At 41.0% G+C, this 23,018-nt stretch overlaps 1 protein-coding gene across 4 annotated transcripts in view; it reads right to left on the bottom strand.

Moving 5' to 3' along the window:
- Positions 1–23,018, bottom strand: part of dph6 (diphthamine biosynthesis 6) — a 264,965-nt gene that overhangs the window by 128,257 nt on the left and 113,690 nt on the right. For all 4 annotated transcript variants that reach the window (XM_055640695.1, XM_055640694.1, XM_055640696.1 and 1 more), the window contains 3 exons: positions 14,692–14,753; positions 9,857–9,951; positions 3,697–3,790 (listed from right to left, as the gene is read on the bottom strand). In XM_055640695.1, the coding sequence (XP_055496670.1) occupies positions 3,697–3,790; positions 9,857–9,951; positions 14,692–14,753 (251 nt within the window). The remainder of the gene's footprint in view (positions 1–3,696; positions 3,791–9,856; positions 9,952–14,691; positions 14,754–23,018) is intronic.

The following is a 23,018-nucleotide window of genomic DNA, read 5'->3' on the forward strand; positions in this document are numbered from 1 at the left end:
CAGCTATGATTGAATGGCAGAGTAGAGTCAATGAGGTGAATGGACTAATTCTGCACATATGGTTTGTGACAATAAACTAATCTGAATCCAAATCTCAGTTGGGCCGACGGGCCTGTTTCCATGTTGTTAAGCTGCACAAGTCTGTTTTCCTGTTTAAAGGGCTGAATTTTATTAGCCGCTGAAATGCATGTATATGTGCAGAAACTGTCCATGATGATTCATGTTATCTTGGAGCATAGCCAGCTTTGCAACCTTTACATATATATGAAATGTCTACAATTTAGATTAGTTTAGTTTAGATATCCAGGCACTTACTTTACTCTCAAATAACAGGCCCTTTGGCCCACCTAGTCCGCGCCGACCAGCGATCCCCGCACACTAACACCATCCGACACACTCCAGGCACGATTTACAAGGGGAGTCAATAGATGGTGTTTACCTAGATTTTTAGAAAGCCTTTGATAAGGTGCCACATGGGAGGCTGCTAAGGAAGATGAGAGCCCATGGTATCAAAAGGCAGATACTCGCCTGGATATTAGGTTGGCTGGAATAGCAGGGCAAAAAGTAGGAATAAAGGTTTTTTTTTCTGTTTGGCTGCCAGTGACTAGTGGAGTTCCACAGGGCTCGGTGCTTGGGCCACTGCTCTTCACGTTGTATATTAATGATTTGGATGAGTGGTTTAAAGGCTTTGTGGCCAAGTTTGCAGATGATACGAAAATAGATGGGGGCAGGTAGTGTAGAGAAAGCAGGGACTCTGCAAAAGGACTTGCATAGGTAGGGAGAGTGGGCAGAGAAGTGGCATATGGAATATAGGGTAGCAAAGAGTGCAGTCATGCAATTTGGTAGTTGGAATAAATATGTTGATTCTTTTCTAAATTGGGAGAGAATCCAGAAATTGGAGATGCAAAGGGATTTGCGAGTGCTGGCGCATAATTCCTAAAATGTTAATCTGCAAGTCGAATCGGTAGTAAAGAAAGTAAATGCAAAAGAGGGATTGTATACAAAACCAGGGATGTAATGCTGTGGCTCTTCAAGGCGCAGGTCAGGCTGCATTTGGAATATTGCGAGCAATTTTGGGCACCATATTTTAGGAAGGATGTGCTGGTTCTGGAGAGGGTCCAGAGGAGGTTTACAAGAATGATACCAGGAATGAGTAGGTTAACATAGGATGAGCATTTGATGGCACTGGGCCTGTACTCACTGGAGTTTCAAAGAATGAGGGGGAGACCTCATTGAAATGTACAAAATAGTGAAAGTCTTGGGTAGAGTCGATGTGGAGAGGATGTTTGTGGGAGAGTCTAGCACTAGAGGTCATAGCCTCAGAATTAAAAGACGTTCTTTGAGGAAAGAGATGAGGAGGAATTTCTTTAGTCAGAGGGTGGTAAATCTGTAGAATTCTTTGCCACAGAAGGCTGCGGAGGCAAAGTCAATAGATTTAATATATTTAAGCCAAAGATAGATAGATTCTTGATTTGTATGGGCATCAGAGCTTATGGGAAGAAGGCAGGAGAATGGAGGGAGAGATAGATCAGCCATGATTGAATGGCGGAGTAGACTTGATGGGCCAAATGGCCGAATTCTCCTCCTATAACTATCCTAACCTATCTCTTATGATCTACAAGTTTACCAAAACCAATTAACCTCCAAACCTGTACATCTTTGGAGTGTGGGAGGAAACTGGAGAAAACCTGGAAAACCTGGAAAAAACCCCACGCAGGTCACGGGGAGAACTGGCAAATTCCGTACAGACAGCACCAGTAGTGAGGATCGAGCCTAGGTCTCAGGCTCTGCGAGACGCCACCGTGCCACCCAATATAGTTAATTTGTTCAATTCTGTTTCCAATGTAACATGCTGGAACATTTGGTAAGGTAGGTTCCAAAATCCTTGGGATGTAAAAAATATTTATAAGTGAATATGGAATATAAATTACAAAGTTGATTTTTGGACACAATTTTGGAATCGTGCTGCCAGCTTGCTGCCATAAATTGTTCCTTTTGTCATTAAACCCTTTCCTTAACTTAATTTCCTGTGAGACTTGGTGACACAATCGATAGTGTGCTGAAGGGCTATACATCTTCTCCAGTACTACACAGAAACGTCAGCTTAGATTGCGTGCTCAACGTTATCAGATGGGATTTGAACCATACGACATACAGGCAAAAATACACTAACAAAATTGTGTTTAAAGCACAACCACTGCAATTAATTCATTGTCTAAAAAAGACACAAAATACCAGAGTAACTTAGTGGGCCAGGCAGCATCTCCGGAGAACATGGATAGGTGACGTTTCGGGTTGGGGGCCCCGATTTCAGGGGGAGCGGGAAGAAATATGGAAGAGAGAAAAGGCTGGATAAATCATGGCCGACATCAAAATGACCGCAGGAGAGGGGGTTCCCTGATAGGCAGATTTGTTAGGCCCTGATCAGATAGGCAGATCTGAAAGGCAGATTGAAACAGGCATGAGGCATACATAGTTGCAAACTGAAGCTTCTTGAATGACTTTTGGTGGAAGGGGGTTGGTGCAGTAACAAGATTAACCAGGGTTCAGGTGTGGAGGGGATGTTTGCACTAGTGGGAGAGTCTAAGACCAGAGGGCACAGCCTCAAAATTAAAAAAAACAAAACATATCTTTAGAAAGTAGATGATGACTTTCTTTAATCAGAGGGTGGCGAATCTGTGGAATTCATTGCCCCAGACGGCCAAGTCATTGGGTGTTTTTATAGCGGAGATTGACAGATTCTTGATTAGCAAGGGTGTCAAAGGTTATGGGGACAAAGCAGGAGAATGTGGTTGAGAGAGAAAGATAGGTCACTCATGACCGATGTGCCAAATGGCTTAATTCTGCTCCTGTGGCTTATATGGGGGTGGAGGGGGTCAGAAGTGTTTGGGGAGGAGAAGGTGGAAGGGGAAGGGAGGTGTTTGTAGAAGTTCCCTAAAATTGGATAATTCAATGTTCATATCATTAGGTTGTTAGCTACCCAAGTGAAATATGAAGTGCAGTTCCTCCAATTTGCTTGTTGCCTCTCTAGCAATGGAGGAGGCCCAGGACAGAAAAGTCAGTGTGGAAATGGGAAGGGGAGTTAAAATGATTAGCATTTTTCTAACATGGTGTTACATTGTATCCATTAAGCTGCTTTAAGTTCTGAAAGCTAGTGGAGCAAGTGTTATTTAATGGACGCCAATAGTACACAGAGATCTTAGCAAGTAAAAGATTCCGATAACAAGCAAGATAATTACCCGGGGCACTTTGAGTCTCTAAATTGAGAGATTACTACTGAGCTATACATTTCAGAAAGAAACATATTAGAATGATGATCTCAGCACAACTAGCTAGTTCCATTGGAATTTGGCATTCTACACACAGAGCAAAATGGTTACTTTTCCCAGCTCGAATATCAGCAATTGTGAATAGCTTAACAATTACATCTCAGTAACACAGTGTACTCACTCAACTAACTTATTGCAGCAATGATCCCACATTAAGATGAGAAGGCACTTCTGTGTGCTAGTGCAGGGGCTTTGCACAGACCAAAAAATAACTGCTGCTTTATCAATCAAAACTCAGCCAACTCAGGTACTTCTTAATGAAATAAAATCAAATTATTTCACACTTTGGTATCTTTTGGTTAAGTGTATAACATTTTAGCATGGGAACATGAATTCTACTTCACAGCAATGACACAGTGGTACTTACATGGGCTTTATCCTCCAGATGCAACTTCAACAAGCGAAGGTAGCCCACAGGAGCAAAAGCATCTGCAGAATGCATGACAACATCCGAGGAATCCCTGTTTACAAAGCACACCAGTAAAATTGTCAGAAAATATTACATTGATAACAAATATTGTGTATTATATTTTACTAATACTTTCTAAGAGACAAGAAAGTGCTGGAGTAACTCAGCAGGTCAAGCAGTATGTCTAGAGAAAAAAGATGGGTGACGTTTTGGGTCGGAACACTTCTTCAGTCTGAAGAAGGGTTCTGAACCAAAATGTCACCCATCCTTTGTCTCCAGAGATGCTGCCTGGCCCGCTGAGTTACTCCAACGCTCTGTGGTTATCTTTGGTATAAACCAGCATCTGCACTTCATTTCTACACACAAATACTTTCTACAGAGTATTTAACACAAACAATGTAGTATATATTCGTTGTTAAGCTGTTTGCTATGTGTTTGAAATTCTTACTCCACTAAGTTCTGAATTTGGTTCACGAATTACAGAAATCCCGCAGTGTTATTCTTTAATATTGTATTTTGTAAAATAGTTCTGAATGCATTCACTCGGTGAAGTAACATTGGTTCATTTTCTCTTTTATAAAGCACTTCTCCAGCTGAACAAAGGCAAAAGGCACTGTTTGCATCAAGATTCTCTATCACTCTAATTAAGCTGTCCATTTAGCGTAAGACACAATTAGTTCTGACAGTAATGGAAAAAGGAGCAATTTGCTGCCTTTTTCAAAAATGATTTTTTTACATTTTATTCAGATTGCTTCTGGGTTTTTTTTAATTTTTTTTATCCCTTTTCAAATTCCACATATTTTAGCCCTTATGACTTGCTTTTCATTACAATCAACATGAGGTGCACAAGAAACCTTCCACTATAAACAGCTACTGGGCCCTGCTTTTAATGCTGTGGTGTGCAAAAGCAATGCTTTTAATTCTGCTTTATCTTTACTATGCTGTACCTTCGCTCTGTTTATTTATTTTCTCTTGTTTTCACTTTATCCTGTCGGAGATTTGAGAAGATAGTATGTGTAAGAAGGAACTGCAGATGCTGGTTTACACTGAAGGCAGACGCAAAATGCTGGAGTAACTCAGTAGGTCAGGCAGCATCTCTGGAGTAAAGGAATAGGTGACGTTACGTGTCGAGACCCTTCATTAGACTCTGACGAAGGGTCTCAACCCGAAACGTCACCTATTCCTTTTGTCCAGAGATGCTGCCTGACCCGCAGAGTTACTCCAGCATTTTGTGTCTATATTTGGTAAGATAAACTTTCTGTTACAACTTCACCACCTCTGACCTAGAAACATTGGCCTCAGTTCATCTGTCTTAATGCCTGCAGAGATCATGCCAACAAACAGATTAGCTGGTGGCCTCCACAGAGGCTACTCCGCATAGACTTCTTTATTCAATTTTTCCAACACAAACCCTTAGCTGTATCTGAAATCACCAACAAATTGCAGAATTTCTAACGAAAAATAAACTTTCAAAAAATATATTAATTTATGACCTGCTTAATTCATATATTATTTTAGGACCTTCGTCAGTCATAATATTGAGTATAAAAGTCGGGAGGTCATGATACAGTTGTACAGGACACTGGTGAGACCACATTTAGAGTATTGTGTTCAGTTTCGGTCACCCTGTTATAGGAAAGTTGTTGTTAAGCTGGAAATTTACACAGTCGGAACAATTTACAATTATTTTACAGGAGCCAATTAACCTACAGACCTGTACGTTTTTGGAGTATGTGAGAAAACTGGAGCACCCGGAGAAATCCCAGAGGCACCCAAAGGGCGGCACGGTGGGGCAGTGGTAGAGTTGTGCCTTACAGCGTTTACAGTGCCAGAGACCCGGGTTCGATTCTAATTACGGATGCTGCCTGTATGGAGCTTGTATGTTCTCCCCGTGACCATGTGGTCCCCCCCCCCCCCCCCTGCCACCCCCCCCCGTTTCAGCTCAGCATTTCCATTATTCCCACACTCCAAAGACGTACGAAGTTTGGTAGGTTACAAGCACACCTCTTCAACCCTCACCCTGAACACCGGCGTTCCTCAGGGCTGTGGGCTGACCCCCCTCCTCTACTCACCTCTCAATCCCTCTTCACCTATGACTGCACACCTGTACATGTTACTAACACCATCATCAAGTATGCAGATGATACAACGGTGATTGGCCTCATCAGCAACAACGATGAGCTGGCCTACAGGGAGGAGGTCCCCTTAGTGTGCGCTGACAACAACCTGGCCCTTAACTAGCTCAGTGTTAATGTGCGGAGGGGATTGCTCAGTGCAGACTCAGTGGGCCAAAAGGCCTGTTTCCACACTGTATCTCTAAGCTAAACTAAACTAAAACCCATGTGGTCACAGGGAGAATGTATAAGCTCCGTACAGACAACACCCGTAGTCAGGATTGAACCCGGGTCTCTGGCGCTGTAAGGTAGCGACTCTACCGCTGCACCACTGTACTGCCGTCAATAAACAATCTTATTAATGGCGATAACACAATGGGAGGGTTTTGAGGATGTTCCCCACAATTGTTAGCTGTGCCTTCAGCTGCCATGCCCCAATCTCTTTAACCCTTCCCTCCACCTCTAATGCCCTACTTAAAACAAATCCTTGATTAGGTTTATAGCCACTGATGCTACTTATTTTACAATTATTTAACAGAAGCCAATTAACCTACAAACCTGTACTTTTTTGGAGTATGTGAGAAAACTGGAGTACCCGGAGAAATCCCAGAGGCACCCAAACTTAATTTCAATATTGATTTTGCGCAATGGATATCTGTTAATGGATGGAACGATTATCTCCAATAGAGCTCTGGGTAAATGCAAGTTGTTGCAATAGCTGCTTCAATGCTAATTATGCAAATGTTATTTTGAAGGAAAAATTCCTGCAAAACCTGAAGAGAAACACTGAGGAAATTGGTTCCAAGCAGATCGAAATAGGAGGACAACCAAGTTCCACAGCCCCAACAGAACTGCAGGTTACCAAGCCAAAGCATTTTTGTTAATTTTTGGATTATTGGCATTCCCACCTCTCCCCTCTACAATCAGTCAAGAGGTAAAGGAGTGTGAAAATGCACACATCCAGATTCAGGGACAGCTGTTAATAGGCAACTGCACCATCCTAACAACAACTAGAGAGCTGTCCCGAGCCATTATCCACCTTACTAGAGACCCTCAGGCCATCTTTAATCGGACTTTACTAAACTTTATTTTGCACTAAACCTTATTCCTTTTATCGTGTATCTCTACACGGTGAATGGCCCGATTGTAATCATGTACAATCTTTCCGCTAACTGGTTATCATGCAACAAAAGCTTTTCACTGTACCTTGGTACACGTGACAATAAACTAAACTAAACTAAACTAACTAAGCCTTATGTTGGCAACTGACCACGGCTGAAGAAAGACAGGAGACAGTGAATCTCTGGAATTCTCGGCCACAGAATGTAGTTGAGGCCAGTTCATTGGCTATATTTAAGAGGGAGTTAGATGGGGACCTTGTGACTAAAGGGATCAGGGAGTTAGATGGAGAGAAGGCAGGTACAGGATACTGAGTTGGATGATCAGCCATGATCATATTGAATGGTGGTGCAGGCTTGAAGGGCCGAATGGCCTACTCCTGCACTGATTTTCTATGTTTCTATGTTTCAACTTGAAGAAGAAAAAGGAAGAGGTGTCAGGACACAGTCATAAACTTAACGTAGAGATCTGCTAAAATAATTGTTTTGAGCAATGACTAGACAGAGACAATGAGTAGACATCAGGAGGAAGGAATGAACAGGGAAAGGAAAGGGCATCCCCTCAACTGTGGGTGGGGACCAAATTTAATCTACATTTATACGAGAAGCCAAATAGTCCCAGAAGCTTATAACAATCATAAATGTAAAGGAACATATAAAACATTCTTCCTAAAAGTAGATCATGATGGTGGAGGCATATCACTCTCTCACAATATCACGCAACAATGCCATTTGGAATTAACGATAAACGGTATATTAATATAACTGTAAACAACAATATTCATTGTACAAGTAAACTATTTGCCATTAAATTATACAAGTAAATTAGGGCCCTGCCATTTTAAAGGGGACTAAGAAACTTTTAACTGGGTGACGAAGTTTATCCTCATCTCAGTCCTAAATGGTCTACCCCTTATTCTTAAACTGTGACCCCTGGTTCTGGACTCCCCCAACATCGTGAACTTTTTTCTTGCATCGACCTTGTCAAATCCTTTAAGAATTTTATATGTTTCTATGATCCCCTCTCATCCTTCTAAATTCCTGTGAATACAAACCTAGTTGGCCCATTCTTTCATCATATGTCAGTCCCGCCATTCCGGGAATTAACCTGGTAAAACTTCGCTGCACTCCCTCAATAGGAATAATGTCTTTCTTCAAATTAAGAGATCAAATTTGCACACAGTACTCCAGGTGCGGTCTCACCAGAGCCTTGTATATCTACAGTTGGACCTCCTTGCTCCTAAACTCAAATCCTCTAATATTGAAGGCCAACATGCCATTAGCTTTCTTCACTGCCTGCTGAAGAAAATATACAAACAAGTGTAAGATGGTTACAGTCATGTAAATGCTCACCTCTATATCTAGTTTAATTGTGAAAATCATCACGATTTAGCAGGACTAGATTCCATTGATAAATAAATGTATACTTTATTTAACATCAGTTCAGTCAGGACATTTCCATTAAGATCCTCTCCAATGTCATTTTCTTTACAAAATGTGTTTAGTTTAGAGATATATCATGAAAACAGGCTCTTCAGCCGACCCACGCTGACCATCGATCACTCATTCACATGTCTATGTTATTCAACTTTTCAACTCGCTACACACTAGCGGCAATTTACGAAGGGCTAATTAACCTGCAAAGCCGCATGCCTTTGGGATGTGGAAGAAGCCGGAGCACCCAGAAGAAACCCACGTGATCACAGGGTGACTGTATAAACTCATGCTGCCTCGGCAAGGCCAGCAGCATAATCAAGAACGAGTCGCACCCTGGCCGCTTCCTCTTCTCCCATCTTGCAAAAGGTGTAGAAGTGTGAAAACATACACCTCCAGAATCACGGATAGGTTCTTTCCAGCTGTTATCAGGCAACTGAATCATCCTACCACAACCAGAGAGCAGTGCTGAACTATTATCTACCTCTTTGGTGACCCTCGGACTTTCCTTGATCGGACATTGCTGGCTTTACCTTGCACTAAACGTTATTCCCTTATCACGTATCTATACACTGTAAATGGCTCGATTGTAAACATGCGTTGTCTTTCTGGTGACTGGATAGCACAAAAGCTTTTCACTGTACCTCTGTAAACTTGACAGTAAACTAAACTAAATTAAACTCCGCACTTAAAGTCAAGATCGAACCTGTAACTCTGGTGCTGTGAGGCAGCAGCTCTATCAGCTGTGCCACTGTGCTGCACAAAATTGTTTCCTCCGTTTTGTAATTTAAATTATTATTTTAAAATGGTTTTGTCTTTTTTTTTAAAAAACCACTGGGATCTTTTTGTCTTCTTCAAAAATACAAATTAAATTCGATTCCCACCTGCTGTTGCTGGCTGCCCTTTCCTTTCCCTGCTCATCAGGTTATGTGCTTTGCATCAGTGTCTAACCTGACTTAACATGCATCTTTACAATTACTAACAACAACAATCAAAGAGGCTTTTATTGATATAGTGATATGTTGGGACTGCAATAAAATGCTCTGCCAAAATTGTGGTTATTTCAGGATGGAATAAAATAATTGCATTCTAAAATATTGCACAGAAAGGAATTTAATAAATGTACATTTTCTGATAAAATTATGAAATAGAAATCCGAGTAATATATCACTGATGTACACTTATGAATAAGAATTACACATGTTGATGAACATTTGTAAACTTAGTAAGAGCAAATATAAATTTTAACACTATCGTGTTTTTAAATAAATGTTATTACGTGCCATTGCAATTATCGTCCATTAACACAAAATTTAAATTCTTGAAAAAATAGTTCTCAAAACAGAGACAAATCAGTCAACAAGTATTGCTGTTCCAAGTAACGGTTTGCCAGTGTTTAAAAATGCACAAGTATATTGAGGCAGATAATCAACTGAGAAAACAGTAACTCACACGACAATTCGCTTCCTGAATAAAGGACAATCCAAAGTAAAGGTTTCATACTCTCCACCTTCTCCACACACATGAACTCCGTATTCCTGAGAAATCTGCAGTAACAGACACATTTAGTTGTGACTAAAAGCTCCATACAATAGGAAAACAGTGCACTGATATTACTGATGTTATGTTGTGCCATGATGAAAGAGTGTTTCATTTCTGTGGCCTTAAAATTAATACATGTTTAAAACTGGAGCTACCTTAATTTTGATGATCAGCATGTTTTCTTTTTACTTTTTTATTTAGAGCCCAAATAGTTTTCTTTAAATGCAAGGAGCACTGGACTTCAATGGCATCACAGCATAATAAAACATCTTTCACCACATGCAGTCTTCAAAATGCTATTAATTGTGAATGTTTTAAAGAATATGGCTTCAACATTAAACATGGCTTTGTTATCAAAATTCTCTATCATCTGGTTTAATCTTCTAGATTCCCCTCATAACATATGACAGCAGAGGATGCACAGTCACTGGGTTATCTTGAACAGAGGCGTGGAGGGATGAGATAGCTTCAGCATGTACTCTAACTGAGCTGGGTTTAAACCCAAAATCAATCAGACTACTAAATAGTAAGGAATCACAGGAAAACAGCAAACTGCAGGGGGTTGTTCTCATGCTCTTGGCATCAAAGGGCAAATATTTTCCATTTATTGTTATAAACATGCGATATGGAAGACAGCTTTGAAGATGCTTCCACCAGCAATTCCCGAGCTTTTTGATTCTGCAGCAAGCTATCAAGTTCAGTTGCAAGGTTCCTTTTTACATTTGGGAAGGAAAATCCTTTTATCGTTACGTAAAAGTTGTGGTTCACATGATCGGACTATTTCACTTCACTAACACTACACTATTTCGACACATGGACATGCAAGGAATAGAGGGAGATAGGTCATGTACAGGGAAATGAGAACAGTTTAACTTGGCATCATGTTCGGCAAAAACATTGTGAACCGAAGGGATCGTTCCTGTGCTGTACTGTTCTATGTTCCATGTTAGCTGTTGAAACAAGGAAGAAAAAAAGCTGTCCTATTTCAATGGAACCTCCCCGCAGCAGTCAGCCACCCTTGTCTCTTAAGAACACAACTGCTACTTTAACCACGGCTGGCCATTAAAATTGACAAACAATCACTTCTATTGGCAATTATACACTTTTAAACAATGGAACAAATAACCTTTAGAATTTTTAGCTTGCAGTAACAAAAAGTATTCAAACAATCTTTATTTAAAAAAAATTCTGCAGGATTATTAAATTTGTTATTGTGAACCTTGAAACTTTCTAGCCTCCAATGCCCTTTCCCCCAATAGCACTATTATCTTTATAACTATTTTTCTATAACACAAGGTTTCTTATGAACGCAAGTGTCATGTTGTGGTAAAAGCTGGCGGCAAAAAAGAGGATTTTGTCACAATATGCACTCTTCCTCTTACATAGTGGCATCACTAAACCATGGACTGGCCCAAACAAATAATTACCAGGGTTCATATTCCAACAGACAGTGCTGTTCATAAATTATGGCAGTAGAATTTGGACATACTAATTGACAGATATCAAGAATCTGTCAATCTCAGCCTTAAAAATACCCATTGACGGCCTCCACAGCCTTTGGTGGCAATGAATATCACAGATTCACCACCCTCTGATGAAAGAAATTCCTCCTTATCTCCTTTCTTAAGGTACTTTTTTGTGTCGGTACACAATTGCAGCAGCTCTAGAAAAGTTAAATGCACTATTTGGTTTTCAGCCAAATAATGCATGTTTATTAAAGGTTGTACTGATAATTTTTTTCCTGCAAAATTATCACTGTCAAGAAGGAATTTAGCAGCTGCATGTCAGACCAGCAATCTCTGTAGCTATGATCATCTTTCTGAAATGCTGTCTGCTATATATTTTCAACTCGCTCTACTCCCCTCTTCCATCCGGCAAGAGGCGCAGAAGTGTGAAAATGCACACCTCTAGATTCAGAAACAGTTTTTTCTCAGCTGTAATTGGGCAACTGAACCATCCTATCACCAACTAACGTGCGGTCCTGACCCACCATCTACCTCACTGGAGACTCTTGGACCTTCTTAGACTTTACTGGACGTTATCTTACACAGAACATTATTCTCTTTATCCTTTATCTGCACACTGCAGATGGCTTGATTGCAATCATGTATAGTCTTTTCGCCGACTGGATAGCATGCAATAAAAAGCTTTTCACTGTACTCAGTACATGCGACAATAATAAACTAAACTAAACTTAAACTGGTAATCCCAAAGTTCCACGCCATGGGTTAACATACAGAGGAAAGTGAGCTTGGGAATTTCCAATGCCAGGAAAGAGTTTTGAAACTAACACTGGAACGACCTTACTTACTAAGTCACAGAAGATTTAGATCTTCTGTAACCAGGGTAAATTAAGTTCCTAACTTCACCAGTTGCATTCTTACCCTTTGATTGTAATTTCGTAAATAGAATGTAGGGTAAAACAGAGGGTGTAAACCCTTTAAGAGTCTTCATTTACTGTAATCTGCGATAAACCACTAATTTCCAAGTAATTGTAAATCTACGGCTCCATGCCAAACCTTCAGTTCTTTATGACAGGCAGACATATAGGCTGTTCTTATGCAGAAAAAGACTAGAAAATACTTCTCCCAAACTTAACTTGCATTAGTCCACAGCAGGGAGTGAATGAAGTAAATTGTGGATTAAACCAGGAACACAACAAAAAATATATTCAAGGACTGAGGGCACTGTACCAAAGGTGGATACTCAGACTTTTTGTCACAAATGGGATTTTAATGATTTGATCTTGAGACCTAATTAAAAAAAAGCAAATATACTTTTGGATGCCTAAACAAAATCCCAGCTGAGATTCATTTGAGACATTAGATTTCAGGTTAAAACATTTCTTAGACATTATCTATTCCAGCTTTCCAGTGGCCCGACTAAGGAGGAACATTCAAGACTACAAATCAGTATTTGGCAGGCTCATGGTGGTTAGCTGTCAGCAGAATGTTCTACAGAGACATACACAACATTCAGATGAACTCAGGCAAGTTGTCTTGACTGGAAGAGATCCCTCAGAAGACTCGCATAGAATTCTTATTTCATCCAAATCCATTTACTGATGTAAGTTTTCACAGATGGAAACAGTTTGTTTGCACAAACTGAATAATAGCTCCCTATCTACAATCAATGAGGATAGGCAACACAGCATCCACCTCATGCTGTCTTGGCATTGCCACCAGCATAATCAAGGATGAGTCTCCACTCGAGTGGACTCTTCTCCACTCTCCCATCAGGCAAGAAAGGTACAGAGGAGTGAAAATGCACACCTCCAGAATCAGGAACAGTTTCTTCCCAGCTGTTGTCATGCAAACGCACCATCCTATCAACAACCACAGAGCGATTCCGAGCTCCTATCTACCTCACTGGAGACCCTCGGACTATCTTTAATCGGATTTACTGGACTTTATATTGCACTAAACGTTATGCCCTTTATCATGTATCTGTACACGTTGGATGGTTCGATTGTAATCAAGTATTGTCTTTCTGCTGACTGATTAGCATGCATTCAATGCTTTTCACTGTTCCAAGTACATGTGACCAAAAAACAAACTAAACTAAACCATAACTCTCAACACTGGTGCCGTGCAAGGATGTGTTCTCAGCCCTTTACTCACAAGTGTGCAGCCAAATTCTGCTCTATCTCCATGTACACATTAGCAGATGACACCACTTCAATAGACGGGATCTCAAACAATGATGAGACGGAGTTGCAAGACAACAACCTCTCCGTTGATGTCGGCAAGGCGAAGTAGCTAGTCATTGACTTCGGAAAACAGAGTGGTGTACATGTCAGCATCAATGGTGCTGGAGATGGTTGAGAGCTTCAAACCCCTAGTTGTAAATATCAGCAACATTTTGTCCTGCACCAATCACATTGAGGTTCTGACCAAAAAAGCTGCTTATTGAGATGCATCACAGATCTGTTTGACAAATGCTTTGTCCAAGACCGGAAGAAAATGCAGAGAGTTGAAGAAGCAGCCCAGCCTAGCCTCCTCCACCACCGTCTCCATCTACACTCTCCCTCAGGAAAGCAGCCAAAAACCTTTTTCACCCATTCATTGCCTCTTCCTAAGGGGTTGGACAGGCTAAATGCAGGAAGATTGTTCCCGATGTTGGGAAAGTCCAGAACAAGGGGTCACAGTTTAAGGATAAGGGGAACTCCTTTAGGACCGAGATGAGGAAAACATTTTTCACACAGAGGGTGGTGAATCTCTGGAATTCTCTGCCACAGAAGGTAGTTGAGGCCAGTTCATTGGCTATATTTAAGAGGGAGTTAGATGTGGCCCTTGTGGCGAAAGGGATCAGGGGGTATGGCGAGAAGGCAGGTACAGGATACTGAGTTGAATGGTCAGCCATGATCATATTGAATGGCGGTGCAGGCTCGAAGGGCCGAATGGCCTACTCCTGCACCTATTTTCTATGTTTCTATGTTTCCCCCTTCTCTCGTTGGACAGAAGCTTGAAAAACACATAGCACCAGATTCAGGAACAGCTTTTTCCCCCACTCATATCAAACTAATGATCTGTCCTCCCATAAACTAGGCTGTAGTCCCAATCTTGTAACCTACTTCATTGCGAATCTTAGACTTCGCTGCAACTGTAACGGTTTAGTGCTGTAACATTACATTCTGCACTTTGCACACAATCAGAGATTTTCACTGTGTCTCAGTTCACATGACAATAATAAACCAACACCGACTATCATCTGCCATTTCTCCCAAAGTGTGGAATCAAATTTACCTGTTTGAGATATGGTTCCATCTGATCCAATGTTTTCCCAAGATGCTTCTCAGGATCAAGACCTGCCAATTAAAAGTATGTTTTAATGCTGCATATTTTCAAAAGAACATTTTTAAATGCAGCTCAAGATCTCCCCAACACCTCCCCCCTCCCACCATAAAACAAAACAAAATTACAAAAGGGCAGCAGCAATAATTAATGAAATATAACAAAATGGCCACCACCTTGATCATCAATCTCAATGAACCGCAGCAGATAAATATCTCATAGGATGGCACTGTAGCGCAGCAGAAGAGTTGCTATCTTACAGTAATAGAGACACAGATTCGATCCTGACCATTTGATCCGGATGCTGTCTATACGGAGTTTGCATGTTTTCCCTGTGACTTTCGGGTTTTCACCGGATGCTCCGGTTTCCTCTTACATTCCAAAGACGTGCATGTTTGTAGGTTAATTAGCTTCTGTAAATTGTTCCTAGTGTGTAAGATAGAACTAGTGTATGGCGATTGCTGGTCGGCGCGGATTATGTGGGCCAAAGGGCCTGTTGCCACACTGTATAAACTAAACTAATGCAAAATCAAACAATACAAAAGATTTTTAAAAGCTAAAGGCACACGGTAAGTTTAAAATAATATTCTGATATGGGTTAATTCAAAAAACGCTTGTTAATAAGTGATGAAAACCATTGTCCAATTTAAAACTTATATAGGGCCGAATGGCCTCCTCCTGCACCCATTTTCTATGTTTCTATGTAAAAAAAGATCTCAAAAAACCCAAATGAAATAGCAGATGGAAAATAAACAAGAGGCTTTTGAATCTGCTCTGCTGCTCAATAAAATCAGGACTAATCATATAAAAGGCCTGAACTTCATTTACCTACCGGTTTCCCATTATCCCCACTTCCCTTGCAAAATCAGACAGATTTCTCAGCCTAGAATGGATAGCTCTCCGGGGCGGGAATTCCAAAATAAGAATCAGGCTTTCTTTTAATACTTTTCTTCAATAAATATTTCTTATCAAAGTTTCGCTTCATCTGTACAACCTTATCACTATAAAAATTTTTGTTTCAATCTGCAATTAAACTTCTGACACCGCTCTAGTCTGTTCAAATCAGTGAGTTGTCACTATAACCACAGCATGTGGATTTTGCAGCAAGGAACTGCTGCATTGAATTTCAATGCAGACCCTGGGCAATCCATAAACATTTAATTGACACCGCTCTAGTCTTAGCTCAGCACTTTAAAAAAAATCCCTTCTGTCAGTGAGTTGTCATCCTCAGAAACTGTGAGCTGACCACAGCATCGTAGATATTGTGCAGCAAGGAACTGCAGATGCTGGTTTTATATATAGATAGATAGACACAAATTACTGGAGTATCTCAGCAGGTCAGACATCATCTCTGGTGTAAAAGGATGGATGTCGTTTAAGGTCGAGACCCTTCTCAAATATTAGATATTGCTGTTAACTTTAATTTTGGAATGCTGGCTCTTTGGTATTGAACAAGGGGATGCATAAAACATGCCTGAATTTCACACTGAAAGAACTATGCATGTTTTCAATTTTTAGAAGGTTCCCAAAATGTGCAATATTTTTGGCGAACTTCAATGTGCTCGCAATTTTTCAAGGCACCACTAAAAATAGAACGCATATTAACTCTCATCCACACTGCTCCATTTTTCTACTGTGATTCACATTATTTTAACAAAACATTGCTGTACCTTCTGGAAGTTAGATCATGTTTCTGTTGAGAAATCCAGAAGTTATCACTGAAAAGAATAAAGCCTAACTTGTCACTACCATGAATAGAAACAATCTGCTTCCTTCATGCTCTGGTCTGCAAAAGACATCAAGCTCCATCTTACTTGAGTATATTTAAAAAATGTGCTGACTGGCTTAATTCACTCTTTGTTCAGCTACAACATTTGAACAGGGGTTTTTCCTCAGTGCTTTAGGCTTATGCATAAAAAGTCAGGTTTCTCATGGCTGGTCTGCATCCAGTAAGTAACCTGTGCAGCAAAGAATATACTTGCAGTTGGCAAGTAAGAACAGGCTGACTAATTTATCCTGGGATTGGAAAATGCATCAACCATGATCAAGCGTTTTACTTCACTGCAGAGCATCTGTCTGATGTGCCGTTTTGTAAGGTGACAGGGCAGTATTGCAGAGTTTAGTTTATTGGCATGTATACCGAGGTACAGTGAAAAGCTTTTGTTGCGAGGTACCAGTCAGTGGAAAGACAATACATTACATTACAATCGAGCCATCCACAGTGCACTGACACATGATGAAGGGAATAACGCGAATAACGCTTACTGCAAGATAAACCCAGTAAAGTCCAAACAAAGATAGTCCGAGGGTCTCCAATGAGGAAGATAATAGTTCAGGACTCCTCTCTAGTTGTTGATAGGATGGTTCAGTTGCCTGATAAAAGCTGGGAATAAACTGTCCCTGAATCAGGAGGTGTGTGTTTTCACACATTGTAAACCATACACGAGGGGTGCAATAAACAGAATGCTGCACTCACTTAAACTTTTCATTTAATTGTTCTTTTTGCAACAGAAAGAACAAAACACGCTGCTCAACCTCCATAAATCAACTTTACAGAATAGCAAAGATGGACACAGAAAGCTGGAGTAACTCAGTGGGTCAGGCAGCATCTCTGGAGAGAAGGAATGTGTGACGTTTAGGGTCGAGACCCTTCTTCAGACTGATACCTGGATGTGGCATCGAAGGACGAGAAGCCGAAGCAAAGAAGTGGAAGCCAAATAACCAAATGGAAACAAAGCCGAAACGCCAACCAACCGAAAGCATACGAAGCCGAAACGCTAACTCACCGAAAGGCTGCGTCGCTTACAAGTCAATTCATCGAATGGCCGCTCTGCCAAAAAGTCAAATAATGGACATGGCGTCGCTGGGGGGAGGGGCGGGACTTGTCAGCGATTGGTCCAGACCCCCGTGTCCATCACATCGTTGGTCGGTGGAGACGGGAGGGTGGGGGTCATTTTCCCACACGAGCCAAAGATGACTGGGCACTCTGAACCCGAGCACCAAGTTGTAAGCGGCCGAAGGATAGCATCCCTCGGGACAGCCCCCACTCTCCCACGGCCACCCTCCACCTCGTCTCCCCCTGCAGCCACACTGTGACTGGCCGTGTGTCGGTAGCGCCGGGTGGAGCAGAGGTGTGGGACAGGCCCGCCCCTTTGACAACACTAAGCACGTTTTATTTATTGTTTAAACACAGTAATACCGTCTGGTTGCCTGCGTAATGCACACAAGCTCCCACGCTCAAAACACCCGATAATCTGTAATCTGTTTTAACCGAAGATGGACACAAAAAGCTGGAGTAACTAAGCGGAACAGGCAGCATCCCTGGAGAGAAGGAATGGGTGGCGTTTCGGGTCGAGACCATTCTTCAGACCTGAAGACTGAGTCTGAAGGGTCTCGACCCGAGACGCCACCCATTCCTTCTCTCCAGGGATGCTGCCTGTCCCTCTGTCTCTCCCCCCATCTCTCTCTCTCTCTCTCTCTCCACCCTTCTCTCTCTCCCCCCTTCTCTCTCTCTCCCCCCTTCTCTCTCTCTCCCCCCCTTCCCTCCCTCCCCTCCCTCCCCTTAAGCCCCCTTACCCCCCCTCCCACCCCTCCCCTACCCCCTCCCCATCCAATGGGTCCCCCTTGGTCTAGTATAAACTAAAGATAACCCCAAAGCCAAACTGTCAAAAATCTAGTGAGTCACTCATGACTAATTCACCTCCCAATTCTCTAAGTCACAACTACAATAGGATTTGCACTGGTGTTCACATCCATTCTTTCAAGCACCAACAAGAATAACCAAGAAAAGTAAAGGCAATGTCACTCGGGTATATGTTATGTCCATTTAGATTTCTTGTCATGAAAAATGCTTGTGTACACCAGAGGAGGCCAAGACCAGTTAGTGTTTCTGCCTTACCACTGTTTAACTACAGAAAATGCAACACCACAAACTTGTTGGGATTAAATTCTACCTGCCAACGTTCCACCCAACGGTAAATGTCAGTTCTTTAAGGAAATTAATTCTGGAGCCAATTAAAGGAAATAATCCATTGGAAGGGGTGACACAGTGGTTTCAAAACTTCACTCATTTGTTACTTAGCGTCTCCACAATTAGCTTTGTCTGCAAAAAATTAAATATTGAGTAAATTTCGAAGCGTATCTGGGAAAGAGGTATTATTACACAAACTCAATCTTCTTTCCCCCTCCTCCTGGCACTATACTTCCAAAACCCTACTTCACACTGAACTGAAGTAATTTATGAGTAGCTGCCAACCTTGAAATGTTGCCGTAATGATATGCAAAATCACAGTCAATATAATTGGAGTTTCGAAACTGGACATTGGTGTCACTAAATACAGTAAAATTGTGCAATTAAAATTAATTAAAGAACTCCACCGTGATAATTAAATGGCTGACCTTGACGTTGACAATTGCCCTATTGTCAACATTTATCAGTGACTTTAAAAACTCTTTTTGAGACAGAATCGATTGTAAATCAAATTTAACTTTGAGTCAGAATCACACAGCATGGGAACAGGGCCCTCGGCTTCACTTATCCATACCAACAAAGAAGCTGGTCCCATTTGCCTACATTCAGCCGAGATGCTTCTGAACCTTTCCATGTACCTATCCAAATGTTTTTTTTAAATGTTGTTATTGTGCCGACCTCAACTATCTTCTTTGACAGCTCGTTCTATATACCCACCACTCTCTGTGTGAAATATTTGGCCCACAGGGTCCTATAAAATCTTCCCCTTCTCATATTAAACCTATGCCCTCTGGTTCTCGATTCCCTCACCCTTCGAAAAAGACTGTGCATTCACCCTCTCTATTCTATTCATTATTTTATACAACTCTTTGCAATCAGCACAGCCTCCTGTGCTCCAAGGAATAAAGTTTAGCAAACCCAACTTCCTCCTATGGTTCAGGCACGCGAGTCCTGGCAACATCCTTGTAAATCTTCTCTCTAGCTTAATGGCATCTTTGCTGCAACAGGATGAATAAAACTGAACACAATACTCCAAGTGTGGCCTCACCAAAGTCTTATACATCCATAACATAACATCTATACTCAATACCCTGACTGATGAAGGCCAATGTACAAAAATTCCTTGACCTCCCTATCCACCTGTGACGCCACTTTCACGGAACTATGAACCTTGCACACCTTCCCTTGTCTCTACAACATTCTACAGGGTCCTAACATTCAGTGTGAATATCCTGCCCTGGTTTCACTTCGCAAAACACCTTACACTTACCTGAATTACACTCCATCTCCCAATCTTGGGCCCAATTGCCCAGCTGATCAGGATCCTGCTGTTATTAATGACTCCATCTTCACTATCTACAAAATCATCTATTTTAAAGCACACTAGTCACAGGCCTCCAGTCGAAAAACAATCTTCCACCAACACCCTCTGCTTCTACCGCTCTATATTGGATAACCGTATTAATCTTTCAGTTGTCTGCAATCTCACAGTAGATTTGTTTCTCCAATTCCTGTCCACTATTTGGAGGCTTATAGTATAATCCCAACAGGTGATCCTTGTTTACTTCTGCGGTTCACCCAAAGAAACTCACTGGACAATCGTTCAGTAATGTAACCTCGGACTACTGCTGTGATGTTCTCTTTAATCAATAAAGTACCTCCACCCCCCTCCTCTTTCACCCCCACCTTTATTTTGCCTGTAGCTCGTGTACCCTGCAACAATAAGCTGCCAGTCTTCATACTCCCTTAGCCAGGTTTGTGTTCTGAAATGGTTATAATGTTCTCAGTTGCATGTATCTATCCACTTTATGAAAGAAAATAGTGGTACAGTAATCTTTTAGCATTTCAATTAGCTTTGTACATTTAGTTATATTATGTGGAAGTTTGAGATTTAGCAATATGTTCCACAGCCTTTACTTAGTCTGAAACAAGTGGAGCAAAAAGGATGGCAGCATTCTCAAATATAATCTGTAGTTGCCACACCATTCAATTAAATATGTTTCTTATAAGTAATGGCTCTCTTCACAAGATTTACAAATGACTGATCAATGAGCGATAATGACGATGGACTTAATGAAGGAAAGAAATAGCAAAATTTGAACATTTAAAAAAAGCAATCATGTTAATTTATGAGATGCATTTTACTTATGTTCATAAAAACAGACATATTAAGCGAATAGGCCATTCAGTCCTTTAAGCCTGCTCTGTCATTCCTAACATTGGTATCGTAACAAATTTTGTTTTACATATTCAATATTTTATAGATTTTCCCCAAGTTTATATCTGAGCTTGAGCTCTCCTTTTCTTTCCCTGTTTGTTCTGTGTAAAGAGGGACAGGTTGAGCCAGACAGATGAAAGATGAGGAAACACAGATAGGACAAGTTAAAACAAATTAGAACGGGACAAACTAGGTAGAGACCACCTGAGAAGCAAAATGGTCTGTTGCCATAAAATAAAAACCTGCCATCAATGAATGAAATTGCTACTTGCAGAAATAATAAACTCAATCATGCTTGACCTAGTCCACTGCCTGTGTAGAACAGGAACATTGCACTTCTGCTGAGTCTGCACTTTGTGAGAGATAGACACAAAGTGCTGAGTAACTCAGTGGGTTAGGCAGCATCTCTGGAGAAAAGGGATGGGTGATGTTTTGGGAAAACATTGACCTATATTTAGCTTCAATTGAATTACTGGGTGTTTAGATAAGGATTAAAAACAGAGATCAGTGGAACTGCCTACTTATTTGACAGGTTAGCATAATCTCAAGTCTAGTTATTCAGTTCAAGACTATTCTATTCTTCCTCAACAGTGTTTCCAATTTAGATAACACCTATAGCACAATTTCAATTTAATTTTATTAGCTTCAAATGGAGATTACAAACAAGTGGAATACTCCTGATCAACCATCTTTTGGTCTTCTTCTCTGCTTAAAGACCACCATCATTCAATTGTCATGGAGTCATTTCAAGGTCAAATATGTCTAGTTTCCCAAATGCAATATGTAGCTGCCAATATTTAATGTCACAATGAATGGAAAATATATTGTTTAGTAGGTTTGTTGTAACCACCAAATTTTTTTAATCATTTCTTCAGCTACGCAGGTTAATATTTATTTGCTCTTGTGATAAAGAAAACTAAATATATTGAAATCAAATTACCACTGCACTTGTTCTTGTGTCTTGCTCAGTTATGTAACAGTGGATACAGTATGCAAATTGTTAGTCTGAAATACAAAATAAAAATATTAACTATTATTCCAACAGTTTAGTTTTGAGTTACAGCAGGGGAACACACTCTACGGCCCACCGAGTTCGCGCCGACCAGCGATCCCTGTACACTAGCACTATCCTTCCTACATACACCAGGGACAATTTTATCATGCCAATTAACCTACAAATCTGTCCATCTTTGGAGTGTGGGAGGAAACCAGAGCTCCCAGAGAAAACCCACACGGTCACAGGGAGTAGGTATATACTTTTTAAGGAAAACACCCGTAGTCTGGATTGAAGCCAGGTGTCTGGCACTGTAAGGCTGCATCTCTACCACTGTGCCACCATACACATGGACGCTGGATGGTATACTGACTCTTCGCATTAAAGCCTGGTTCCAGTAACTCAAACACTCAAGAGGAATGGAGGCAGCTGAAAATGGCTGACATTGCCACGTATTGACCTCCCCACCATCAAAGGGATCTACAAGAAGCGCTGCCTCAAAAGGCAGCTAATATCATCAAAGACCCACACCACCCTGGCCATGCCCTCATCTCGTTGTTACCATCAGGAAAAAGGTACAGGAGTCTGAGAACCGTGACCTCCAGCTTCTTCCCATCAACATCAGGCTGTTGAACCACAGCGCACAACCCGAGTCATTGCCTTATGTCAGCAACTGTCTACTCGGGACTTTGTTTAGGTTGCACCACATGCTTCAGTTTTCACTATTATGGTCTGGTTATCTAGCGTTACTGATAAGATATTGTATTATTGATTGTTGTTCATTTACAGTTTACTTTAGTTATTTTCTGGTCGCGTGTACCAAGGTAGAGTGAACAGCTTTTGCTGCGTGCTAACCAGTCAGCAGAAAGACAATACATGATTACAATCGATCCATTTACAGTGTATAGATACATGATAACGGAATAACGTTTAGTGCGAGATAAAGCCAGCAAAGTCCAAATCAAGGATAGTCTGAGGGTGTTGTTATGATAATGTGCCTATTGAGCTCCAGCAGGTAATAATTTTATTGTTCGGCTCCCAGTGCATATGACATTTAAACATTCATGACTCGTGGAGTAGATTTAGTTTAAGGTTTA

This window comes from Leucoraja erinacea, chromosome 9 (assembly GCF_028641065.1).
Source record: "Leucoraja erinacea ecotype New England chromosome 9, Leri_hhj_1, whole genome shotgun sequence".
Lineage (NCBI taxonomy): Eukaryota > Metazoa > Chordata > Chondrichthyes > Rajiformes > Rajidae > Leucoraja > Leucoraja erinaceus.